Genomic DNA, 25,137 nt, shown 5'->3' on the forward strand with positions numbered 1-25,137 from the left:
CCCACTCACTCACTCGTTCACTCACCCGTTCAATCACTCATCCACTCACCCGTTCAATCACCCGTTCACTCACCCGTTCAATCACCCGTTCACTCACTCGTTCAATCACCTTCTCACTCACTCGTTCAATCACTCGTTCAATCACTCGTTCACTCACCTGTTCACTCACTCGTTCAATCACCCGTTCGATCACTTATTCAATCACTCATTCAATCACCCGCTCACTCACTCGTTCACTCACCCGTTCAATCACTTGTTCAATCACTTGTTCACTCACTCGTTCACTCACTCGTTCACTCACCCACTCACTCACTCGTTCAATCACTTGTTCACTCACCCGTTCAATCACTCGTTCACTCACCCGCTCACTCACCCGCTCACTCACCCGCTCACTCACCCGCTCACTCACCCGTTCACTCACCCGCTCACTCACCCGCTCACTCACCCGCTCACTCACCCGTTCACTCACATGTTCAATCACTCGTCCACTCACCTGTTCACTCACCCGCTCACTCACTCGTTCACTCACCCGTTCAATCACCCATTCACTCCCTCGTTCATTCACTCGTTCAATCACCCACTCACTCACCCGTTCAATCACCCATTCACTCCCTCGTTCATTCACTCGTTCAATCACCCGCTCACTCACCCGTTCAATCACTCGTTCAATCACTCATTCAATCACCCGCTCACTCACTCGTTCAGTTGCTCATTCAATCACCCGTTCACTCACTCGTTCGATCACCTGCTCACTCACCCGTTCGATCACTCGTTCAATCACTCGTTCAATCACTCGTTCAATCACCCGTTCAATCACCCGTTCAATCACCCACTCACTCACTCACTCACCCGTTCAATCACTCGTTCACTCACCCGTTCACTCACCCGTTCAATCACCCGCTCACTCACCCGCTCACTCACCCGTTCACTCACTCGTTCACTCACTCGTTCAATCACCCGTGACCTCACTCGTTCAATTACCTGCTCACTCACCCGTTCGATCACTCGTTCAATCACTCATTCAATCGCCCGCTCACTCACCCGTTCATTCGCTCATTCAATCACTCGTTCACTCACTCGTTCAATCACCTGTTCAATCACCTGTTCACGCACTCGTTCAATTACCTGCTCACTCACCCGTTCAATCACTCGTTCGATCACTCGTTCGATCATTCGTTCGATCACTCGTTCGATCACCCGCTCACTCACTTGTTCACTCACCCGTTCACTCGCCCGTTCACTCGCCCGTTCACTCGCCCGTTCAATCGCCCGTTCAATCACCCGTTCAATCACCCGTTTACTCACTCGTTCAATCACCCGCTCACTCACCCGTTCACTCACCCGTTCACTCACCCGCTCAATCACCCGCTCACTCACCCGCTCACTCACCCGCTCACTCACTCGTTCACTCACTCGTTCAATCACCCGTGACCTCACTCGTTCAATTACCTGCTCACTCACCCGTTCACTCACCCGTTCACTCACCCGCTCAATCACCCGCTCACTCACCCGTTCACTCACCCGTTCACTCACCCGCTCAATCACCCGCTCACTCACCCGCTCACTCACCCGCTCACTCACTCGTTCACTCACTCGTTCAATCACCCGTGACCTCACTCGTTCAATTACCTGCTCACTCACCCGTTCGATCACTCGTTCAATCACTCATTCAATCGCCCGCTCACTCACCCGTTCATTCGCTCATTCAATCACTCGTTCACTCACTCGTTCAATCACCTGTTCAATCACCTGTTCACGCACTCGTTCAATTACCTGCTCACTCACCCGTTCAATCACTCGTTCGATCACTCGTTCGATCATTCGTTCGATCACTCGTTCGATCACTCGTTCGATCACTCGTTCGATCACCCGCTCACTCACTTGTTCACTCACCCGTTCACTCACCCGTTCACTCACCCGTTCAATCGCCCGTTCAATCACCCGTTTACTCACTCGTTCAATCACCCGCTCACTCACCCGTTCACTCACCCGTTCACTCACCCGCTCAATCACCCGTTCAATCACCCGTTCAATCACTCGTTCAATCACCTCTGCATCTCTCTCTTTCTGCAGTAGCGAGGTAGAGAGCTCTTGGAGCTGTTCGTCCATCTCTGTGACTCTCTCTCTCAGAGAGCTCCTCTCCTCCGTTAACTCCCGTATCAGCATCTCCTTACGGCGCACTGCCGCAGTGAGCTCCTCAATCCTGTAGATAAATAACACACATTAACAACCTGTACAACTATGTGGGTGTGACCAAAATAACACAACACTACAGATATACTCCAGATCTACAGAGTGGCGGACCGCGGTCAGGGATTTCAGCAGCCGAACCAAGGACTCAGGAAAAAAATCAAATCAAATCAAATACTGTAGCAGAACTCATAAAAATGAAAACATTAAAGCTGTAGCAGCTCAGGTTTTCCAAACACGTACAAACTCGTCTTCTACTGCAGATCCTCTGTTGTGCCATCTAATCACATACAGATTTTTTTTAACCTATCTGGTCTGATAAACTGATCTCATGGCTCATTAAAAAATAATAATAATCAGACCATTTAAATATAAATGGACAAAAAGTATTATTCTCTGCATGTCAAATTCAAAAAGATGTCTCATAGGCGTCTCCACGGCACTGCTCCAAAGTGGTAATGATGAGCACCCTTAAGAAACCAAAACATAACCACTTTGATTTTCGATTTAACCATAAACTAATTATTATTGTTTAAGCATTGTTATCATTCAGTCATGGTAGTTTTGTTAGCAGGACAAATAAGATCATTATTTGCAAAAGATGAATAACAAACATGAAATATTTTTTAAAAATAATAATAATTCAGCAGTCTAAATGAGTTTATGAAAATCTGTATATTGAATATTGTCCATAGTGTCACTGAAGCTGGGAGTGCTTTTGGTTAGATAAGTAGCACAAATGTGACATGTTCAGACAGCACATGTTTTCTGGCATTAAAAATACACTGGAATCCATTTAAGACTCGTCCATCTTCGTGCTAGATCGCTTTTTTTTTCTTCACTGTGGTCTGTGGATTAACTCCAGCTCAAGATAGTTTAAGAGGCTAAAAATTAAGAGGCTAAAAATTCATTCAACACTTTAGACATGCTGCTTTTAATATAGTTTTAATAGAGCTCTAGGTTTTGTTTAGTGGAGAGAGACAGAGAGAGAGAGAGAGAGAGAGAGAGAGAGAGAGAGAAAGTGCATGTGTTGTGGGGGTATTGGGTTATTTTTAGAGGGAGAACTATTTTAAATTGCCTCAGACTGTAGGTCAGAGAGAACAACTCAGTTATAACAACTCTCTCCTTTTCTCTTACCTTTTGCTATCTCTGTTGTCAGGCAGCAGTATGGGAGGTTTGGAGCTCTTAGCAACAGACATCTCCTTGGTGATGGGCTCCATGGTGACAGGGGGATGCTGGGAGCAGGATTCTGCAAGACTGGCCATGCGTTCAGCCTCGCTCCGTGCTAACTGAGCCTCCTGCCATACATAGCATCATCATCATCGTCATCATCATCGTCATTAATACAGTTATGGTCTTCAGTATGATCAGCACCTGTACAACTGCATGTGTGTGTGTGTGTGTGTATATACACACGTGTGAGAATGCGTCTCTACCTCCTGCAGGAGTTGTATCTTGGTCTGCAGGACCTGCTGCACGTGGTCGATCTCCTGCTGTCTCGCCTCACAGCAACGCTGCAGCTCTGCTTCATTGTTATTGGTCAGGCTCTCCGCTGTTGTCCTATCGGAAACAATGGCATGGGCGGGTCATCCTGCTTTGTTTTCAAAAATGTCTACAACACGTGTCCCATTAACGGCTGCTCATGCTATTAGACCGAAGGGCTAACTCTCAGTGCCTCGACAATGAAGCTCTTTGGGCTGAGCAATCTCCACTCTCCCCGAGGGTTTTCTTCATGATTTCTAATAGTACATCAAATCTATAATGCTCCACTGGCTTCATGTCATGTTTCCTCTGAATGCCTAATATGGTCAAGATAAAACTTTTGTTCAAACCAAAAACACTAAACTTCTGTTTACGCTTCTGTCGTATTAGTGCGCAGTGTGCGCTTAATCTGTGTAATTGCAGTTTGTCCTTCAAAGACATTTGGGGGGATGGGATGGGACGATGATAAAGTACATAATCCACCTTGTTCACATTCCTTACACTCGTTACTGTATTTCAAATGCGCCTTCTCAATCAGTGTTGGTGATGTGCAAGCCAAATGCATAAAACCTAGGAAGCGTTTCAATCTGTTTAATCCCCTGACATAACTGTAACTGATAGCTGATAGACTGCATGAAGTTACAGTCTGGGCTATAAAGAAATCAGCCCCTTCCTTGCTTCTACCATCCTGTGTATTTTCTTTATGCCTAGTGGTGGCACTTGATTCCACAAAAGTCCAAAATAACCTGCCTTAAGACATTTGTTAAGAGCAAATAATCTGGTGTGGATGCAAAAAATGAAACCTTAACCTGATGATGTCTATTTATCTTTGAAAGACAGAAGGGCTTAGCCCTGCTAGCCCATTTATACCAGCCATCCCTGGTCATTCCAACACCCACAGCTATGCACTGTATACATAAAGCTACAGCTGCTTTAAGAACAAATGGCTTGCTCTGGATATCTCGTTTTTTTTTTTCGTTTTTCTGTAAGTGTAGATCTGTGGAATCTCATGCATATGTTCAGATGATAGAGTCAGTTGGCTGACCAAGCCTGGTGGGTTTAAATCCGACCCTAATTTACCCGACATTCCTGAAGAGTTTGCCTGAAATTTTTATACACCACGATACTATGGTCTTTAGAATTAAATCGGGGGATCGCAAGCGGCACAGGTAACGAAGAAGGTGTGCCCCATCACCCGAGGATGTCTTCAGTCAACCCGAAGCAGAGGATGGCTTTAAATTTTCCATGTTTAAATGTCTGTCATCATGTCTTAGAATAGCTACGGCTTGTACATCGAGACACACACAAACACACACACACAGATGGACTCATTTTTGCAGGGATGGGACTCCCAAAATGGCCCACGCCACTGTGTCTGTCACTGTGTGTATAAATGTGCTGGTTTTAAACCGGGATAACGACTGTCCACTCACACCTACCATGGATGAGTATTTCTCCAGCTGTTACTGTAGAGCCAGCACTTATATTTAACAAACATTTATTTACAATCTGTAGCTGTAACTGTATCACCATGGCATAAAACGTGTTGTCATTTTATTCAGTGACAATCATTTGAATCATTTTGTCAATTTTACTGAAATTAAGTTCAATTAAATAAGCACATTACATTATGTACACATTATGAGCTCCCCAGTACAGATTGCCGTCTATGTTGTTATCTAACAATTTATTTTGTTCAAAGTACGGCAAAAAAAGAAAGGTGGGGGTGTAACAGAAAAAAAAAAAATGGATGAGGTGAAGTGATGGTGTTGGGGTATGTGGTGAGCTCATGGTCTGGCAACCTGAGATTTATATAATAAGGGTTCATTTAAATCCAGAGGCCAAGAGCTACATCACTTTTTTTTGGAGATCTGGGGACAGCCATTATTTTTGTATGGTATATGACTGACAGTATGTAGAATATTTCAGATATTCTTTAGATAAAATGTCCTTATCGAGTCTGATAGAGTTTGTAGATAGTAAGCGGTTATGAAGTAACTGGTACAATAATGTATAATAACTTTGCTACTATGCAGTCCCTCTAGAATTTCGCAATCGCAAAATCAAGCGAACTCTGCAATATTTGGTGGAGCTTGTATCTGTGTGTTGCTACGTCTTTACTGGGAGTATGTTCGAATTAAAAAAGGAAGCAGGGTGTGCAATCCTGTTGGCCACAGCTTTATATTCGCATATGCCACAATAGCATGACTGTAGTTTTGGGTGAATAAAACCTGCATGACGATTTGTCATAACGTTTGCGGATATGTAATCGGACATATGTTCCCATCAACCAACACATTAGTTTGTCTCCGAGTGCCTCGCTTACCCATAAACCCCCAAGTCTGCACTACAATATTTATGTAGCAATATTTATGTAGCAGTATAAATCAGTTCTTCTGCTGATTGTTAGTCACAGCTAGTGGGTAGGTATTTAAGAAAATCACATGAATTGTCATCTTCGATCCTGTCAAATCGACCCATCGTTCATTCTTAAACAGATTCAATCAAATTTTTTAGACTTCCTAAACTGTGTCATCCCCCCCCCCCTCCCCATCTTCTTCATCTGTTCATTTTTCTGTATTTCTTTCCTTATGGTGGTATATCTCATATCTCTATACATCCTTACATTCTTTCTTCCTCCTCCTCTTTGGTTTTATTTCTATTTCTGTATCTATCGGTGTTGCCCTCAGCTTCCTGCCAAGATCATCCCATACGACTACTTGGTTGACACGTGAGTCGAGTGTGTGTTCCATTTTCCAACTGCTCACTGTAACTGGAGAGTGTGAGTGTGAGTGTGTGTGTGTGTGTGTGTGTGTGTGTGTGTGTGTGCGCATGGCGTGCTCTTCTTGGACTGATCAGTATTAATCCGATCGATCAGACTTATAGTGCTTTTCCGCTTAACAGCACCGCAACGGGGTTCAATGACGACTCCAAACCCAGGACTATCCAAATTCCGGCCGTATGTCAGATTCCTAGTGAAAATATAAAGAAACGTTAAAATAAAATACAATAAATACAACGAAACACCGGGAATTCCAGGCTGAATCTGGAATGTCGTTCTAATTTGCACTAAGTACAACGGTATTATGTTATACCCTATGCAGAGGACAAACAACGTGAATAAAAAGCCATTTAACTTAACCATGGCAAATCCGTGGTTTTTCACTGTAGAAAAGTCATTCCAGCCAGGACGATTCTCGGATGATGTGGTTTGATCAATCGATGGTCTGAACTATTTTTATACCTCCACCCGTATGTCCTGGCTCGGCGTGTAAGAAAGATAACTACATTCAGCATGGGTATTTAAGTATGCCACAGCTCACTCGGCAGTGGAAATAGCAATGAAACATTATTATCCGAGATGCATTGTCCGGCGTAAAAGCACCTTTAATGAGCCATCAGTCCACCGTATGTTTCTCGGATGGAGACAAACAGCCTGCATCTGTCTTGTGTGTCTGGATCACCGAATTATTTCCCTGCTTATCACTCTTTACAGCCATAAGGACATATAAACACTTCTCGGAATCGATTAAATGCTTTAACACTGTCTAATAAAGTGAGAAGTGACCCAAGGTCAGCTGGAATGCTGAATGATGAATACACCACTTATTAAGCTGTTATATAGTGTGTAAAAAGGACAACTATATTTAATGATATATGAAAATTTGCTGTATTATTTATCATGCCTCATTAAAATTAATTCTACTGCCTACAGCTACTATGTAGCAACAAACAAGCAGATGCTGAATGCATCTGACCTCTTTCAACAAAACTATTTAACCTTTTGTGCTGTGAAACTTGTTACATGTTCTACAGTTGTACAGATAAGTAGAAAGACATAGACAGAGACACAGACTAACAGATGGTAGACAGAAAGAGACTCACAGAGCTTTGTCAAGAAGCTGCTGTTTCTCCTGTAACTCCTGCTTCAAGCTCTCAACCTCCACCTTCAGCTCGATGTTCTGCAATCAACACAAAAACACTGAAATGAAACTTTAATTAACACTCAAAACTTTCAAATTAATTAGGCGCGTCATAAACATGTTATTTAAATGCCAGTGAAAATATGCGAGACGCTTTATAACCGTATGTTAATTAAATGTGCTTTGACCTTATTGAGATATTGGCTTAATAGATTTAAGTCACAGATTTGTCAGATATAAACTTATAATTCCAAAGTTTTGTAATGCTTTGATTACCTCAAATGAATCGATCATAACAGCGATTGGATTTTTCTTTTTTTTTTTCCCTGAGTCAAATTAAACAGAGTTGGTAAAATTGATGCATGGGAAAGTTCCTCGTATTCAGAGTTGAGTTACACACATGCTTAAGCTATTTTCAAAGGACTTTCCGCAGTTTCTGAGTGTATTTACAGCACAAAACATACATTTCAGCATGCATATCGTGGTTACATCAGACTGTCAGACACTTAAAACTGGACTTAATACTGCTCCTCGCTAGAAACCAGTATGATGCAATAAAAATGCACTTATGTTCAGGAACAGAGTTGCGTGCAAGACAGCGACTACGTTTACATGGACAGCAATAATGTAATTATTGACCTTATTCTGAATAAGACAATATTCTGATTAAGGTGTTTATATGAGTTGCTTTTAGATTATTCCTTTCATGCTCCTGTTTTACATGTTAAAGAACATAGAGCAATTAATGGCACACATCATTACATCACCGCGCCACGCCGTCCGACGTCCCTCCAGAATTTCACGCATCAACATACAGTTGGTCTTCGTTATGGTACCGTATACAATTTTGGGTGTTTCTTGTTTAATTTTACGAAAGCTTCAAGTGCATTTAATTATTTGTCATGCTGTACATGCAAATAGATGACTGCTTGAAGCCGTGGGCTGCGTCGGAATCCGTGGACTTATTTATTATATAGTAGCCGAAACACATGTATTTCACCCACTATATAGTAGGTAAGTACGCGGTTTCGGACACAGCCGTGCTCTCTTGTATGCCGTAAAACGGTTGATCGAATGTCACTTCAGGTGGTATTATCCACGTATTGATGAGACAGAGATGAATTGTCCCTATGACCATAATTAAGCCGTTTTGGGGGATCAGCTTGTTCTAACACCTTCCCTTGGAGTGGAATCTGCTTAGAGGCAGTCTGTAATTAACTTAATGCAATACAGCCCATGCTGAACAAATATTATTTTAAAAAAAACAAACAGACAAAAGAACCATTTCATTATATTATCCTTTATACACTATGCACAATAGGTTTGGTTATTAAATCGTCATTTACACATTTAACTTAATTTAATCATCAATCATTTAGACTTACAGTTATGAGTCTTTATTGGTCACATAAATATATTACAGCACAGTGAAATTTATTTTTTTGCATATCCCAGCATGTTAGGAGGTTGGGGTCAGACATGATACAGTGCCCTTGGAGCAGAAAGGGTTAAGGGCCTTGCTCAAGGGCCCAACAGTGGCAACTTGGCAGTGCTGGGGCTTGAACCTCGAAATTCCGATCAGTAACCCAGAGCCTTAACCGCTAACCCAACACTTCCCCCTTTTTTTAAATTCTTTTTTTTATGATAATGAGTCTTTATTGGTCACATATACATTACAAGGACCTTAACCCTTAACATGCCTTTCTGATTTGCATGATTATACTACTGTTATAGTAGTTGTTGTTTTTTCAAGTAAGCATAATCTCAGGTAATGAGATAGTGTATACACATTCCTACACGTTGTAACGGGAGGTTACGCATAGAAACTGATCTTTACATACAGCACGCAATGCAACAAATGACCTGTGACTGGGTTAACAGTGAGAAATCAGAGATTCAAGGCAGGGGGCACTTGTGAAGTGTGAGGGGATTGTGGGTCTGTGGATGAAACTGCAAGAGATTTTCACTCTCCACATGAGAAAGAGGAAGCCCTGCTGAGCACACAGTTTCTGCCTTAATGAATCTTCATGAGGGAAGGCATGCATGCGCTGACGAAACAGGAGATACGAGCAGCAGTTTGCATTGCGAGGGTCTGTGAGCGTGAGCTTCTGTACCTTACAATTTTTCTTTCTTTATCATATATCCCATTATAGTTTTAAATACATATTTTAAATCGTGTATTATTGTGTATTGTACCACAGCGCTGTTGAGTTCTTCATCCCGATTGCTCAGGTGTTGAGTTATCTTCTAGATTAGTAGTTTTGTTGCAAAAAGTATGCTGTCTTGTTCTTTAAAAAAATAAATAAATAATGTTAGTTTTGAAGCAAAACAAGGCAAAAGAACTTTCTGGATGCTCAGTTTTTGGAAAATAATCAACTTCAAGGTTTTAACACTAACTTTGCAATGGGCCACATCTCACCCCATTGTTGTCCTACAATAATGATGTATTATTGTCCTGTTGATTATTGTCCTACAATAATGATGTTTTATTGTCCTGTTGATTATTGTCCTACAATAATGATGTATTATTGTCCTGTTGATTATTGTCCTACAATAATGATGTATTATTGTCCTGTTGATTATTGTGCTAAAATAATAAAGTATTGTTGTCCTACAGCACAGCACATCTTTCCTTCTTTATTCCTTACAGCTTTTTATTGTTAGTTTCATCTTTAATTCATTAATCTCGTTTCATCTTTATTGCTTTTTAAATGTTATTTTGTTAGGAGAAATGTATTATCTATTTTAGTTAAAATTTTTCAGATTTGCTTTTAGTAATTTCGGTTCTGAGGGTAATTGAAAGAGGACTGAAAGAGGGTTTCAGACAGCAATGCATGAATAGACACTGCATGTTTTGGGTTCTTTCGCTTTCGACCAAACAAGAATTAATGTCATATGACCGCTAAATGGTCAAACGAAAATAAAAATCAAGTCATGACTGTGCTTCATTTTATTTCACATAATATGGGAGGCCATATGTAACATACAAATACTCTGTGTGCCCTGCGTTTTGATTTTTAGTAATAAATGGCTCAGATTTGCATCCAGCTGCCTCCACCTCATGGCTCCATATTTTTGTTTAGTTGAAGCCTAATTTTAGTATATTATTTTACAATAATATAAATATAATAGAGCCTCCTTTTGCTCTCAAAACAATGTTTTTGCTTTAGTTATAATAATCCTGGTGCATGTAAAAGTTAATATATACTCCAGTACATATCAGTGTGTATATGTGATTTTATAGTAATACAGTTGCATGCAGTTGTGCTTATGGTCCTTCAATAATATGAAGATGTTTTATTTGTGAGTGTGTGTGTCTATGAATGTGTGTGGTCTGCTCAGCTAAAGCTTGTGATTAAGCAGAGTGGAGTTAACGGAAAGCTGTGGCATCTTTCACTGCTGTCACGCAGGTTATATTTAGCACAGAGAAATGTGGTCCTGGCACTGACCGAGAACCGGACCTCGACAGCTGCTGTCCACTTACCTGCTTTTAAAACACACACACACACACACACACACACACACACGGTGGACAGGCAATTGCATGAACACAGTGCAATCACATCACATCCAGGCAAACACATACTCAAACAGAGGCAGGAAAAGCTGCACAAGCATGCGTACACCATACTACACTGACTTTGCGCACTGTATTTTATTTAGTCTTTTTTACAGTATTGGTACACAGTGTAGATGTGCATTTGGACAAATAAACTGGATTCGCTGGGAAACTTGACATCAGTCGAGGAAAAGGTGTAGATAGTAGGTGAACTGACGCTGAGCTGAAATTCAGGACATTACAGTACACGTCCTCACTGCAGGCACGGAGCGTAATGTGAGAGGCGAGTGTGTATGGGCAGAAGAGCAGAAGGCTGAGGTTGATGGTGTTTACTGCTGCTGACCTTCACGAGCACTCTGGCAGTGCCACACACACATTCCTATGCACATATTCAACACACTAACTCATACACACATTGTCACGCACACAGTGAGCAACATGCACTATATAGCAACCATTTCAAGAACACAAACACACACACGCACACACACTCCTCTTATTATCCATGTGAGGACCTTCCTGACAAAATTAGCCAATTGTTGCTATGCATACACCTAAATGCAACCCTTACATTAATCTAAGTAACCAAAAGGAAACATTTTGGTGCTTTTTTTTTTAATGAAAGCTGCACTTTATGCAAAGTAGAAGAAAAAAGCAGCCAAATGTCCCCACAAGGTCAAATCTGTCAGATATTCCTATTCTTTCAGGGACAGTCGGTCCCCCTAAACGCTCCCAACCCTACTCCACCGCACACACGCCCACACACACGCACGCACACACACAGACACATGGACACTATATGGCATATATCTGATTACCTATCTGTACTAGTGTACTATGTATTTTCTACACATAATAGCTAAATCTAAACCTAACCTTAACTTCAGCAACAAAGACATGGTTTTACCCTTTCTGTTTCATTAAAAAAAAAAAAAGAGCTGCATAAAAAGCACTTTTTACATGGTCAGGACTTTTTTTATTTTCTTTTTTCTTTTTATACAAAGCTACAAAGCTAGGACATTTTGGTCCTTTGGCAATTCACAGAAACAAACCAAACACACTGTTCTAGATGACAGCTGTATGTACTGGAGGCTGTATGAAAGGGTCCTGTTTGGAAAATGCCATGCTGGTCTTGTACAAAGATATGCTCTTAATGCAAGAATTTATAACGCACTCTTAATGTCCCGGGAACGCACTCGTCCTTAAAGACACTTTAAATTCATCTTAAAAGACACTTCTCATACAATCTCAATGGTAATCATAAGATATGATGTGGTGACTCTTAGGTAAATCATATTAAAGCACACACAAACACACAAAAACACACAGACAAACACAGACACAGACACACACACACACACACACACACACACACACACACACACACACACACACACACACTACTGTTTATGTCCCTCAGCCCATAGAGACAGAAATCATTTTAAGCAGACACTTCTGGATGGTGAAATGAGGCCCTGTGATTACTTGCTGAGGGACAGGGGTCAAAAGCAGGGCCATACGTATTCAAGAACACAAATACTGAGCAGGCAGAGGACTATATCCCATTGCGCGCGCACACACACACGGGCTCTACAGCATATTACTTACTATTAAACTAAATATATAGGAATATGAACCGTCAGTGATTGTTTTCCTCTACAACATTAACAAATGTATTATAAACTTTGTATATTTTATAATGTGAAACTGCACTGAAGTTGTAACGATAAGGCTGGCTGGTTAAAATAGTTTTAAAATGTATAATCAATGTTATTTTCTTGAATGTACACCTCACTACAAACAATACTATCTTAGCAAGTAAAATATCTTATATATAGGAAAATACAGCTAACATTTCACTTTCTATTACTATTAGATGATTATTTCTAGATTTTTAACCATTTCAAGCTTGAAAAAGTCTTATCGTATCGGCGGATAATTCTATTTACTGCTAGCAGTTTTTTTCTTGAAAGAAGCAAAATGATCCGCCGATGGAATAAGACTATTTTAAACATGGAATCGGTTCATATGTCTAGATTTCAGCTTGATGGTTCTTATATAATAATCTTATAAAGATAAATATTAGATACATTTTCCTTTATTCAAGATATCTTAACTAAGATATCTTTTTTTTTGTTGCAAATAGTTTTATTACATTTTATCACTTCTAATTTTTTTTAAGCTATATTTAATAAAATGAATAAATCTTTGGAACAGAATAATAATAATAATAATAATAATAATAATAATAATAATAATAATAATAGTAAGCCTGCTCTAAATAAATAGGTTGCTAGTTACCAAACCAGACACGTAAACTGTATGAATTGAGAAATTATGATTGATCGCAGTAGAGGTAATACTTAAACACTTATATTTAAAGTTAACTCACCAATACTGCAGTAGATTATGGGCAATTAACTGAGGAACCCAAATATCGTGAACATGATCAAAACAGGATTCAACTGCAGGCCTACGGAACTGAATACATGATGATCTGTTAAAGTTACAGAGATAGAAATGATCAAATTTGTAACACTATGTAAAGCAAGCAAGAATGTCCTAATTCCAATTTCCATAGAACATCTCAAAATCAGCTGATTTCAATCAGATAAATTTGCAGAATCGTGTCAGGATTTTCATTTCCAATGCACTCTGGTGAACAGGTTTCACTTCCCAAGCATTTTTTTTCTGAGAAACTCATTTAAAATGACAGAATGTCCCATGAGGAGTGTTCCACAATCCTATGTGATAAATTCATAAATCTACGGATTAACCTTATACAGCAAGTTTATGGTCTAGAATTTAAATTAATGGATAAATTGGACAAGTGATTTGGATTTATACAGAATCAAGCATTACTACTGTAATCCCCCGCCTTAAAGCCTTTTTATACTGTTTATACTGTAGTGCTTATGTTTATACTTTATGTTTATACTTATGTGCATCACTGGCATCAATAATTCCATTCAGCTGAAAGGACCAGAAGTGGTGAATGTGGGTCTGTATGGATAAGAGCAGGACATGCTGTTTATGGGGATTATGGGAGATGAACCGGGATTTCGTGAGGCTTGCTGATAAATGATATAGATGTCACAAGAGTGGAGACAATTTCTGTCATGTCTGGCTTTGTCTGATAATTGGCTCATCTATCAATATATTATGTAAGAGAGGACTGTGTGTATGCAAACGCACATACACAGACAGCAGCTGCATATTGGAGTCACCTTGCTGTGAGGATTGCTAGGCAGACTCCGTGATAGTGCCAGTAGCCAGGATTATGGTCTGATTGCTTTTGGCCAGTTGGTTAAACTTCATCCTCCAATATTCGATGTATATAATATCCAAAACGCACTGTTCTTGTGAAACAGTTCTGGAGAATGGGAGCACTTGGGCTTAAGTGCTGGTGTATGGTAATATTATATGGCAGATTTAGCCCACTCTAATATTTTGGTCCAAATTCATTGGCCCAAGTGCTTCCATTCTCCAGACTGTAAGGATTTGAGACAATCTTCCAGTTCGTTGCCGTTTTCCCACACGCTAATACGCTAGTATACTAGCCACTCGGCTAACAGCATGCTTAGGAAAAGCGTTTTATTGTTTTTTTTCATTTTAAACCCCTGTAGTGGGCTTGATTAACTTCAAATTTTTATTACACCTCACCTAATATAAGCAATATTGTATGACAAATAGTCTACTTTTTCAGGAAGTCTGTTGAATGTATTGGTTGATACTCAGGTGCATAGAATCGAGAGTCTTGTCTCAAACAATACGATACAATACCATACGCCATATAGGAGATCTACAAGCAAGCTCATTTACAATTTTTCAGTTGACTATTGCAGGAAAAAAAAAAAAAAAAAAAAAAAAAAAACACACCAAACTCCCCAAAACATTACTACCTAATGTTTGGAAAAGCAAAGGAGAGGTTGCTAGAGTTGTTATACCAGTAGAGGTTCCTAAAGACTGCTCAGGGTTTTAAATAGCCTCTGATATCATATCACGAGATAGACGTTTAAAAACAGCTCAAACGCCTTTACGTGAGCATAAACAGTAGTTATATCATGCATCATCCATATTTATACATCCTTAAATGCTCTTTAAATGTCATTTATAAACTTTATAAACAACCAATCTTAGACAAGCAAAGCAATTGAATATATTAAAGCTTTACATTTATTCATTTAGCAGATGCTTTTATCCAAAGTGACTTACAAATGAGGAAATACAAGCAAAGTGATGCATCAATTGGAGAACAGTACAAGTAGTGCTACCATGCACAAGATTTATAATTGAGTTCTAGAAAAGCAAAGTGTGCAGAGTAGAGGTGTAAGTGCCAGAGTAGGTGTTTTTTTAAGGATAATGTGGGGTTGGCATTTTATGGGTTAGTTAGGTGTTCACGGGTCTTTAGCTGTTTTTTGAAGATAGTGACAGATTCTGCTGTTTGGATTGTGGTTGGAAGTTCATTCCACCACTTAGAATCCACCATCATCTGATGTTCAATAAGGTACATATGTGTGACGGTCTGGGAAAAAACACATCGGATGTCACAGCGACTGAATTCTGTTAAACAGTCCAAAAAAATGTGTTGATTAAAACACTCTGTCTACGTGCAAGTGTGATTTCCACACACAGTGAATGTCAATCTTTGAGCTGGATAGCTCCATGCTGAAGCAAAAATGACATAATCCTAATCAGTTCAGTTTGTAATCAGATACCGGCTTGAATGACCATGATGCTCCTTCACCGCGGTCTTTAAATGCAATTTTTCCCTTTTCACATTTGGAGCTAACCAGACTCAATTTGTGGTTGGGATACATGCAGAAGAACCTCCTTCCAGAACTAAATATACACTGTAAAACATGACATCATAGTAAGCACAAATACCTTGAATAGTCAATAGTCACATTTATCTGGTATTCCTAATTATAAGATTACAATAAACCAAATATAAGATTATTAAACCGATTTCAAGCCAATTGTACTCATTTCACGATTGAAACGGTCTTATTTAAAATGATCTGGCAGATAATTTTGCCCATTTTAAGCATTTATTTCTAGAAAGAAGCAAAATGATCTGCCAACAGAACAAGACTTCTGAATCTCAATCTTGAAAATGAATAATAATGATTTTATTTTTGGTTTATCGTAATCTTATTATAAGAAATACGAGATACATTTGACTATATTATTGAAGAGATGTTCACTTGTTAGAGTAAGATGACTTTTATGCTGAGAAATTTGCACACAAGTTCACCGTGTTTATAATAGTATCCTACCATCAAGCACCAAAAGCGACCATTTAACGTTATCATAAAATGTCCAGTCAAACTGAATCACGCAATACACCTCAAATTCCGGAAATAGATTCACGGTATTCCAGGAGCGTTCCTGGAGTAATATCTGCTACACCGAAAAACACAAGATCATTTCTGGAATGTGAATATGACTCCCTGCGGTCCGATATAACCGCTCTAACACACACTGAAGCCTCAAACAGACAAGGTAGCATTATCAGTGAGGTTGATTTATAAATGAGTGATATATTGTTGCCAACCAATCATCTAAAATTTTGATTATATATTAATTAATACATCTATGAAGCACCTATGAAGAACAACAGTTTCATTCCTGCATTCATCCATGTCTTTGTCCATGTCTTTGTTTTCATCCATGTCTTTGTTCAAGGGCAAACCATCACAAACATGTTAGACTGATTATTACTCCAATCTGGTAATACTACACAAATATTCAAGCTGATTATTGTTCTGTTTCCTACCTGTCCTTATGATGACTTATGCTTAATGTGATTAGTCATGTTGTTTATTCATATTGTATGGATAAGAAGATAAAGAAACAAATCACAGCCAGACAAATCACAATCCTGTTGCCTAACAACCAGGTGGGAGGAATGTATTTTTTCATGATGGTCATCATGTTCACATCGCATAATGAGCTGCTGGTAAAATCCGTGCCGATTTATGTAACGCAAATGGAAAGAAGGTGAATAAAGACCTGCTATAATGCTAAAGGACCTAGAATGTTAGAAGATGTTTAGATTTCAAGAACATCTATCCTCTTAAAATACTGCAGGAGAGCTTCAGTGTGTTTGACTACGACTCAGAAGACATTATATATGAGCTCCGATTTTATCCATACTTTTTGCTCCGGTATACAAAAGCATGCAGGAAAAAAACCGCGGGTCACTATCCTGAATCAACAGACGCCCACAGATACATTCCCACATCCAACTTTAGGCCACTCACCGTTCGGTAGACATCATCACTGTTGTTCTCGTACTTCTGCTGGATCCTTTCTTCCAGGAAGTAGATGCGCAGCTTGAGGCTGAAGTTCTCCTTCTTCAGGTCAGTGAGGTGCTGTGAGAGAGTGCGGTAACTGTTAGACATGTCCGGGGTGTGTGTGTGTCTTCACCTCGGGGGGCATCGTTTGCCCCCCCGTCACTCTCAGCTCGACAACATTGCAACACGCACTAAATACAATAAAAACGACTGTATGGATAAACTAAACTACGGCACGATTTAAATTTATAGCCCCATATTTAATCGATATGCACGAACATACATTTGGTAAAGAAAAACACCCCCCCCCAAAAAAAAGGTTGTTAAAGGGCCAGAGAGATGGCCCTAAGTCTCAGAGCTGTGTCCATTGTGCAGTCATAATGTGTTCTGGGGCGGGGAGGGGAGGACTGGGGCTTTTTTTACTCAGGGGGAGGTATCCCAGGAATCTGTGCCTAGCTAAATGACTGGCCTACAAGATCAAATTCACCAGCAATATGTAAATTGATCACCCGAGAGAGAGAGAGAGAGAGAGAGAGAGAGAGAGAGAGAGAGAGATACGTACACAGTAAGAGAAGGAGAGAAGGAGGGAAGATGGATGGTGCAGTTCAAGAAACATGCTAAAATCAAAGAGTCTCTCCATTCCTATATTATTTCATTTACAATCTGATGAGCTATTGTTTTGGGTTTTTTTTTTTTCCATTATATCAAAATGTGTACAATAACTTCTATTTCAGAATAGATCTATTTCGGAAAGTAGCTAAACCTAGTTATTTTGACACTCCATCAAAAGAAAACATACGCCTAGAATGCCTGAAAACTATTGCAGGAAAATGGAGGTTGCTAAATTGACTGGCAACATGATTGACAGTCAGGTAGAGATGCCTCAGTGTCTTGACTGGTTGGATATTTTTGGTCCACAACGCTTGTGTTCTCCTGTTTACAGAGTCTCTGTCGCACACAGAAACCAGAATGTTTCCTCTTAGCAGACAGCAGCTAAACTGTGAGGAACATTTTAACAAGTGTTATGTATTAAGTATTAAATGTTCTGACTTTTTTTTAAAAAAATCATTGACCGCACCATTAACACTACAGAGGATATGTCAAGAAAGTTGATCTCATATAAATGGTACTGACGGCAGTGGCAGTGAGACCAGCAGCGTGCTATTTACTGGATTTGGATACTAAGCAATACAGTAATCCAGAACCATAATGACAGAGAACATGGTGAAGGTCAGACAAATTAAGAGGCACTGGTTTAACCCATCTGCCAGGTGGTGAGTGTGTAATTATGATTGTAACCAGGCCTTCTGAAGCAGAGAATCGGAATCTAATCTCACAAGAGAACCAGTGGCTGCTCTGCTATTTCAGAACAGGTGCAACAGATCTCCTGGAGCTTCCTCGTGTTACTCTTGTGAGCATACAGGACAGAAGATTCAATACGGCAGCAGATAGTGGTATCTGGATGCAGGGCATTTCTTACAGAAGCTTTATATTCCTCGAACAAATAACAAACGGATGGGAATCATAATGAATGCGTATGTGCTGCTTCTCTTCTTACAGCTTATGAATGGGGGCCACAGCTGGGAGATCTTGAACGATCAATTCCCAACTCTCAGTCATTGATCCTGGAGGAGTATGTCTGTGTGGTATCTAACGTTCACTGAGAGACTAATGGAGCCATTTTCAGCAGACAGCATCAGCGCCGTAGACTGATACTCCCTCAGCGTAACACATCAGACTGAGGTAAAAGCCTCTACTGACACATGAGGCCTTGGCACCTCAAACCTGCACCAAACAAATCAATAACATTACACTGTTCGAATCCTATAGACTATAAGTGTTTCCTTTGTCTGTTTTTCCCAGTCTGAATTTTCATTTCCATTATTAGTTGGTGTTATATTGGTATAAAAGTGAAGAACTTGCTAGCCAGACTTCCAGCTCTCACTAGAATCTGGTATCTTTCACATAAACAAGTCATTTGACTGGCACTGCAAATGACCAGCTACAGAACTTTTCCTATAACCCACTCTCAAACACAAAAGATTATCTGATTTACTTTCCAATATCCATTTTAAACAAACTGAGTTTTTTTTCTTGCTCAAAAAAGCTCATCATGGCCCAGGCTTTAAAAGTTTGTTGTCCTGTTTTGTTTTGAAACCAGAGCCAATCGGAGTGCAACATTGAAAACTCCTGAAGCTTGCGGCCAGAAAAGTGCACAAAACCTCTTAGGCAGATGTTGGGGCTGAGACTATACAGGTGTAACAATCCTGTCTACAAAACAATACATGGCATTTAAAAGCTCAAATAATTCACATATACACTCGAAAAAGTGTGACACAATATTGAAACATTTACACAAGAATTTACACTTGACAGGTGAACTTTGAAATGGGCATAGATGGTCTTCCATTTCACCAATTTGCTGCCCTCTACTGGAAAAAAAAAACCCTTTGGCACTACATGGTGTCAAGCGTGTCCACTGCTGTCTGTCAGTACTACTGCACCAAGGCCTTGGAGAACAAGATTTCATTCTACTGTATACCTGTATATGGCTAGATATATGTCAATAAAACTCTGATCTCTAATATCTAATCTATCAAGTGCAAACTGAAACAGAAGACTTGTATCGTTTATTTAACAGTTGATTTATGGGCGTGTATAAAATGTAAATATAACGAGTCATCTAAATGTAATAATAATTGGATCTTGTGCTATCTTATATAATATTGTCTGAGTGGTGGAAAACATCATACATTTGAGTTGGTATCATCCACCCTTGTACTAATTTTGTATTTAGATAACAATGTATAATATGGTGCATGAAAGTGATTTAGACAAATATATTGCATATATGACATTTGACCAATCAATCCTGTTAAATGATAGCTTCAAGAAAGAGTCCCCATGATTTCATGATATACATCATTGTTCACAGAGTCTCTAAAGCTTTAAGAGCACGCTGTGCACAAAAAACAGCCTATTTAGCATGACATCATCCAGTCTGTAGCAGGGTCTAAATAATTGATCAGGGCTGGGCCGAGTCTCTTACCATCATGGAGAAAATGACATCATCTGGTCTAGCTTGAGGGAACATCTAGAACACAGCTGCTAAAACAACAACGTGTTCTCCATCCATCGACTCCAAAATAAAAAATTTTTAATAACTCTATACTAATATGGTGGCAAAACTTATTCTATAATAAGATGCTATGACAATCTTGCAATAGTAATTTACAGTGCTGTGTCAGAGAGGTTGGGTTGGAATTGGCAGTACATTTCTAAATATTTTGTTTGTACATCATATGCCAGCTCGGATACATAAAACATACGTCAAGACTCAACTTTAGGCTTCAAATAAGTCTGACCATATGATGACAGACAAGAGCCAAAGCCAATCAGGGGAGAAAGTGTGACAGAAAGTGAGCATCTAAACAAATGGCAGTCAGAGTAAGAGTTAATGTAATGCTATAAGAAGAAAATTGACTGATGACTGTTCAACAAGAAGTAATTTTTTCGTTCTCTATTTCGGTGGAAAACTATACCTATAGGATAGTCAGCCAATTTAACCTCATTGTGGAATTTGTATCATTACCCAGTTGTGAGAAGTAGGGGTGTAACAATGCATCGTGACACTTTGCATTGTAATGCATAAAAATGTATCATGGAAATGTACGAATCACCTATTAGACATCAGCATTTTATTAAATACGCATCCAGTGCAGTTGTACTGTTTGAACACCAGAGGTCCCTATCTACATAACGCATCCATTCATCAACCCATCCATTTTCTATACGGTAGCCATTTTAGCTGACTTTGGAGCTCTATTTCTGTCATGGAACTCATTATCTTTCAGCTGTTCATTTTCAAAGACACATCTTTCTATTCAATCAATATTTTGGGGAGAATTTATCAATTTATTTAGTTAGTTTTAAGATATGGTGAACCTGCAGTACATTTTGTTTACGATTTTTAACCTCCGTTCACAGCAATTTTTAAAATTTAATTAGGTTTATACAAAAAACGCACATTGTTTTACACTGTTTACGATTCAGAATTTTTTTTTAACTTTTCATCATTAAAATTTTGTTCAAAATAATCTGAGAATCAGATGGAACTGAATCATGCAGCCAGTTTGATGAATCGAATCACGACTGGAGTGTATCGTTACACCTCTAGTGAGAATTCATTATAGTTGGGCTATTGATGGGTCTGTGTGTTTCTCTGTATTTTTGTACTTTAAACATGCTCATACTGCATATATTTATTGCTCGGTGTTTTACTTAGCTATGCTTTTTAAACGTTTGAAGAACAAAATGCACAGACAACACAGACCTGGTAATAAAAAATAAACACATCAGAAGCAACCAGAGGAAATAATTTTATTCTCTAAGCTGAATTTAAGATAGCAAGCTAGACAGCAAGCAGAGCTGGACCTGAGCTGGAGCAGTTGATGTCATTTTGCCCAGTCACTTGGTACACTTATGACAGTCACATTGATGTGCATAATAGTTTTGTATTCTTATAATGCTTCTATAATACTGAGGCAACGTAATTCTCCTCAGGATCCGTCTATCAGGACTATTACTGATGTCATTAGGCATTAAAAGGAGCTTTAAATTCTTTAAATGTGTTTTGACTTGGTACTCGCAGCATAGCTTAATCTGCACATTGGAGAAGGACATAACAAAACCCACGTTACGAAATGTTCTTCCGGAAGTTTTTCGCAATAGCATTTTTCTACAAGAAAGGACAAAATTCCAAAAACAGATCAGCTTATAAAGCAACTACCTGACCCTTGAAACAGTGCTGCCAAGAACACGGAAGAGTCGCAATCAGCCATCACAGAATCACTCGAGTTGATGTATTTTGTATTTAAGATTATATTTAAGATTAACTCACTGATCATACTGCTTCAGAGATCTATCGGTCATTCTGTTGATTATACAAACAGGTTTTTCTTTTACATATTAGACATTTACTATGTAAAATACTACTCTTTGTACAATTTCAGTCTGTTGGATCTAATAAAAGCAGGATAATCAACTCTGTTGAAGAGAAATCTCACACATGTCCACAGGGTGGCGGCAACCCAAAATCTTACAATAAAAAAAATAAACAAACCCAATAACAAACCCAAATTTTCCATGGGTTTCCTTTAACAATGACTCGGTGTAAAGGTTTGCATAACCTAACTGTTAGGATTCATACTGTAAGTGTTCCTTCATTATCAAGTAAAAAAAAACTGGTCAGATATATCGTAAAATTTAATAATTCTGCCAGATTTATTTTACTTTATTTCTTCACTTTTGGTTCTTTTCCTGTTTTATGTTTTGTGTTGTACTTCTGCCCAGAATGCATCCACATATACACACACACACACACATACATATACATATATATATATATATATACACACATATATATACATATATATATACATATATATGTATGTATATATGTATGTATATATATATGTGTGTATATATATATATATATATATATATATATATATATATATATATATATATATATATATATATATATATATATATACATATACACACACACACACACACACACACACACACACACACACACACACAATATATGTATTTTTCTTTCAGTCCTCCAGAAAACACGGGGGATGCAAACATTTGCACTGTACTGTATGGTTTTTCAATCTAGACTATTTTTGAATAATGTGTTGTTGAAAGATGCCTCATATCGTAGCGTGTTTAGACACAGATTAAAAACTATTGCAGTTATGCCTTTATGGAACAGGGTTTCATTTTCGTTTGAATATTTCTTAATAAAAAAAAGGATTAAAAAGATTTAAAAGGCTTACCTGTTCAAATTCTCTCAGTGTGTGAGCTTGAAGCGATGGTGCTTTCTCTGTGTCATCACTCAGATAATCTGGAAAAGAAAAAAAAAAACGAGTCAACAAAGCAGGTAATAAAAATACACACATCAGGAGCGAACAGAGGTGATGGTTTTCACTGGTCAGGAACTGTTTCAAACGAAACTCTATCGTAAAGTCTTAAAACAGAATTTTGTGCACTTTTTTTCCCCTCAATCCTTCGGCTATATCTTTCTCCAAAAAAAAAACTATTTCAAAATGTTGTGTTCCCTCCGGATAATGGTGCTTCAAGATTCTGAAGCTTGTGGCCGGAAAAGTGCACAAAACAAGATGTCTGAGACTGAGAGGCTTAGCCACAAAAGAAAAGAAAAAAGAAAAATCAGGATTATGTATATCTGTGATACTCTGTTTGAATGTTTCTTACCTGTCACGTGACCAGTGTTCCTGCACACATTGCCCTGTTGATCGACAATGCATTCCCTGAAAACATAACAAACAGATCAACACACACATACATACACACACAACTGTAGAAACAGGTATTTCCCATATCACTAAGCAGAGGTGCGATGAAGAAACAAACAGAGATTCAGCTTCCGTGTCATCTACAGCAGAAATAACGGAAGGACATTTCTACAGACATAAATAAGCAAATCTACTAAAGTAAATATCTAGATAACAATTTGGAATCAATTCAAGCATTACAAGCTCAAATTCACGAAGCTTCAAGCTGTATTTTGCTAGGAACAAAAACGCAACCAAAACCATAAACATCCTTAACTGAACAGAAATGTTAATCCGGTGATTATTCGGTACATGAATAATCATAAAGCGATGGTGCTTCCATATTTATTGGTGTTTATTATTAGTGCGTCTTTCTACGTTCGATAATGAGGAGTCATGTAAATTATGAAAGTCATCCAGCGCCATCCAATGATGTTTGTGTACGCAGCTTCATGTGGCAAAATATATAAACAATTTGAAACTATGCACGTTTCATATTCTTTCTTATAGAGCAGGTTTGGTTTAGTTTACCCCTACATCTTAATTTCCAACTCTCAAATGTTTTTAGATCAAGATGACATCTGGCATGCTTTGATTCAATCTATAACTGGCAGCACAGGTTGTAATGTTACATTGCTTTAGTTAAGAAATGAAGAAAGAAGGTAAATAAAACTTTCGGTAAACATTTTCTTAACATGAAACTGCATTATGTTGATGTATCCATTAGACAGTTCACCAAACCTGTTTGCTGTTGCACTGTACTCGTGACCGTTAATGGAAATCAACTTAGTTAGCTAACACAGACTAGGGAAAGGAATGTGCTAGGATGTGCTATGTATTTTTACTTAGGGAATTTGCTACATTATTTGACATTGACAGTGTGTATCAATGCATTTGGACTTATTTCAATAATAACAACTTTTGGTAACTTATAAAGCACAAATGGTCCGTCAAATTCCATAACCTCTGTGCGTGTGTGTGAACATGTCCTCATCGATACAAACACAGCTGCCAGGCCTATAGCTTTCCACACATACTAGCTTATTATATCTTATTATATTAGGCCTGTGTAAAATTAATGAATTGTTTTTTTTTCCCCTTCGGTTTATGAACATTGTTAAGTTCTTGTCTGATACCAGTCAAAACCAAAATTTGGACCGCAGTGAATGATTCCCTCTCATCTGGGCCCGGGAAGAAGTCACACCGATACCACGTTCAGTGAAAGCTACCTTAGTTTTACCTTAGTTAGGAACTATTGATAAAGAATGATAAATGTCGATTGGAACAGGTCACAGATCAAATAGATCAAGCATCTATTATGT

The 25,137-nt window shown here is 38.8% G+C and overlaps 1 protein-coding gene across 1 annotated transcript in view; it reads right to left on the reverse strand.

Moving 5' to 3' along the window:
• The window catches only part of LOC128623843 (myomegalin), an 84,270-nt gene that overhangs the window by 50,219 nt on the left and 8,914 nt on the right, over window positions 1-25,137 (reverse strand). Inside the window, exons 2-8 of the mRNA XM_053650972.1 lie at window positions 23,736-23,791; window positions 23,300-23,367; window positions 17,421-17,531; window positions 7,558-7,634; window positions 3,627-3,750; window positions 3,328-3,488; window positions 2,050-2,203 (exon numbers count right to left, since the gene is read on the reverse strand). Coding sequence (XP_053506947.1) covers window positions 2,050-2,203; window positions 3,328-3,488; window positions 3,627-3,750; window positions 7,558-7,634; window positions 17,421-17,531; window positions 23,300-23,367; window positions 23,736-23,791 — 751 coding nt within the window. The remainder of the gene's footprint in view (window positions 1-2,049; window positions 2,204-3,327; window positions 3,489-3,626; window positions 3,751-7,557; window positions 7,635-17,420; window positions 17,532-23,299; window positions 23,368-23,735; window positions 23,792-25,137) is intronic.

This window comes from Ictalurus furcatus, chromosome 20, assembly GCF_023375685.1.
Source record: "Ictalurus furcatus strain D&B chromosome 20, Billie_1.0, whole genome shotgun sequence".
Taxonomy (NCBI): Eukaryota; Metazoa; Chordata; class Actinopteri; order Siluriformes; family Ictaluridae; genus Ictalurus; species Ictalurus furcatus.